The sequence below is a fragment of the Hydractinia symbiolongicarpus genome, chromosome 7 (genome assembly GCF_029227915.1).
Source record: "Hydractinia symbiolongicarpus strain clone_291-10 chromosome 7, HSymV2.1, whole genome shotgun sequence".
NCBI classification, from domain to species: Eukaryota; Metazoa; Cnidaria; class Hydrozoa; order Anthoathecata; family Hydractiniidae; genus Hydractinia; species Hydractinia symbiolongicarpus.
In genome coordinates, this window is record NC_079881.1 from 931,036 (window position 1) to 933,213 (window position 2,178).

Genomic DNA, 2,178 nt, shown 5'->3' on the forward strand with positions numbered 1-2,178 from the left:
AAAAATCAAGATTTTTGCTTATTTGCGTTACGTTGCTAACGTCAAGGTAATTAACTTGTTATTCAGAGTTTTCTAGGGCTGTAGAAAAGTTATTTTACATCAAGGACACATGGCCCTAAGAGAAAAATACAACTTTGAAGTGCTTTCAGTTTTTTTTAATCAGAAAATGACTTTTGAAGTAGGCATATTTTTTACAGTTTCACGATAACTATCAAATACGTATGAAAGCTTCAATATCGTTTAACTAAGCCAATGTGGCATTACTGTGTTATAAATTTGCTAGAAACTGGTTAACACAAGGTTGGTTAACATAAAATATTTATATATATACATGCTAGGTAGGCGACAAAATACAGTCACATCCACTTAACAGCTAGTAGAAAATTCTGTCACTACTCTTCCTCGCCTTTTGTAAATTTACGCTTTTTAGCTGCTGGCTTCAAGTCTTGAGCTTCTGGATTTGTTGTCAAAAGGTGCTGTTTCATAATGTATTTGAGCCTGTCAACTGGGTTTTTGATGTTTGAATAATTTATTCTCATACGATGCAAATCGTGGTGAATAGATTCTCCACCTTGTTCACCATAAAAACCTAAGCCCGTTCTCCACTTGTTTACAAAATCCAATACATGGTCTTCTAGTATGTGCAGCTTTGGACTGATGTATATTGAAGGCCAATTAACTCTTAAATAACACATGAACTGATTGATAGATGTCTCTAAAAGTTGGTTAAACAAATTTTATAAATTGACTTTTCTACTTTTAAGCATTTCATAAAAATCAAACTTGCATATTTTACCTAAATTTGATAACATTTCTTGGGTCATAATACATGAAGAATTGAATATTGAGTGACACGAACCATACAGCTTGAACAGTTGTTCAAACTTCTTGCATGTTTCTTGACACTCCAGATATAAAACTTGATCATCACATTGATTCTGTACAATTTCAGGAATACGATCACATAAATACTTTATGTTGCCATCCTATAATATTGTCTACTGTTTGTTGTAAACCAATTTGTGAAATTATACTTATGCATAATACAATTTCATATTTTTCGTTTACTTTATCTTGTTTCAATACAAATTGTATAGCATTGTATTGAAACAAGATAAAGTAAACGAAAATTTTTATAAATTGCAAAAATAAATCTAACCTTGAGCATTTTATGACAATGGTTGCCAATAAAGCTTTTTCCGTGGTACGCCTGCCTCTCAACACCAAGCTCCTGCAGTGTATCGTCTAGGGATGATACGCAAGGACCAGATCCAATTTCCAATTGGTACTTTTCTTTGAATGCTTTTATGCTTCTATGTTTCTCCTTCAGTTCAAATTCTAAGTTATCCAACTCTGGTTTGTAGTTTTTTTCAAACTCATCCTTGGTAATTTGTTTAGATATAACCATCCAGTTCATATGTTCCTGCTGGTTATCATACTCGTCCTCCAATTCTTTTGACTCATTTTGTAAATTGCTAAATATATACATATATATATACATATATATATAGATATGTTATAAAGAAATGCAGCCCAAGATATGATTGGAAGTAGTATTAATAATAATAAAAATCTAGTAAGGTGTACATACATTAAAATTCTCATATTTGCCATAAACTCTGCAAATTTAATATTAATTTCACCATCAGTAGTTTGAGCATGAATTGTGGCAATTCTTAAATCAACTTCTTGACAGTAGCTTTCCAAGTTGTTGAACATTTTTAAATATATCCCAAGTGTTAGGTGGAGCCCTGGTATAGCCACCTATATAAAAAGTAATAAAAAATAGGTTTGCTGAATTTTCATAACATTGCACGAAGTACATTATACTTACTTGTTCTAGGGGGATGTTAAAGAAGCAATCATGTATCACATTTTGATAGTGTTTGGCGTTTTTCACTAACGATCCATTGTCACGAAATCGCTGCAGGTTTGTGTTCAAACTGTCCAAGCTACGTTTTGGAAAAGATCCACGAATAAATTTTGGGATGCAAAGTTGGTCAGTCTTGTTGTTTTTTCAGATGCAAGTTTGATGTCAAAAGTGGCAAGCCATCGGGAAATATTTCGCATAAGGTTCCATGGCAAATTCAAGGTGGCTTTCATGGCGGCAGCAGTCTCAGCTGGAATGGAGACATGATGGATTTCTGCGATTATTTGTTTTCGCTGCTCCTTGTCACA

The 2,178-nt window shown here is 33.1% G+C and overlaps 1 protein-coding gene across 1 annotated transcript; it reads right to left on the minus strand.

Moving 5' to 3' along the window:
* Positions 1 to 369: 369 nt before the first annotated feature.
* Positions 370 to 1,966, minus strand: LOC130649017 (uncharacterized). The gene is made up of 5 exons (XM_057455204.1): positions 1,835 to 1,966; positions 1,592 to 1,764; positions 1,160 to 1,475; positions 797 to 986; positions 370 to 715 (listed from the first exon to the last, which is right to left on the minus strand). Exons 2-5 carry the CDS (start codon positions 1,717 to 1,719, stop codon positions 393 to 395), a joined length of 957 nt encoding a protein of 318 aa, XP_057311187.1. The 5' UTR covers positions 1,720 to 1,764; positions 1,835 to 1,966; the 3' UTR covers positions 370 to 392.
* Positions 1,967 to 2,178: the final 212 nt, after the last annotated feature.

What these genes read in the sequence shown, in the direction of transcription:
- LOC130649017 (XM_057455204.1), bottom strand. Translation starts at nt 1,719, where the DNA reads ATGTTCAACAACTTGGAAAGCTACTGTCAAGAAGTTGATTTAAGAATT. An exon ending in GCAAATATGAGAATTTTAAT is followed by an intron (nt 1,476 to 1,591) that starts GTATGTACACCT and finishes GTATATATTTAG; the next exon opens with CAATTTACAAAATGAGTCAA. An exon ending in ATTGTCATAAAATGCTCAAG is followed by an intron (nt 987 to 1,159) that starts GTTAGATTTATT and finishes ACAATATTATAG; the next exon opens with GATGGCAACATAAAGTATTT.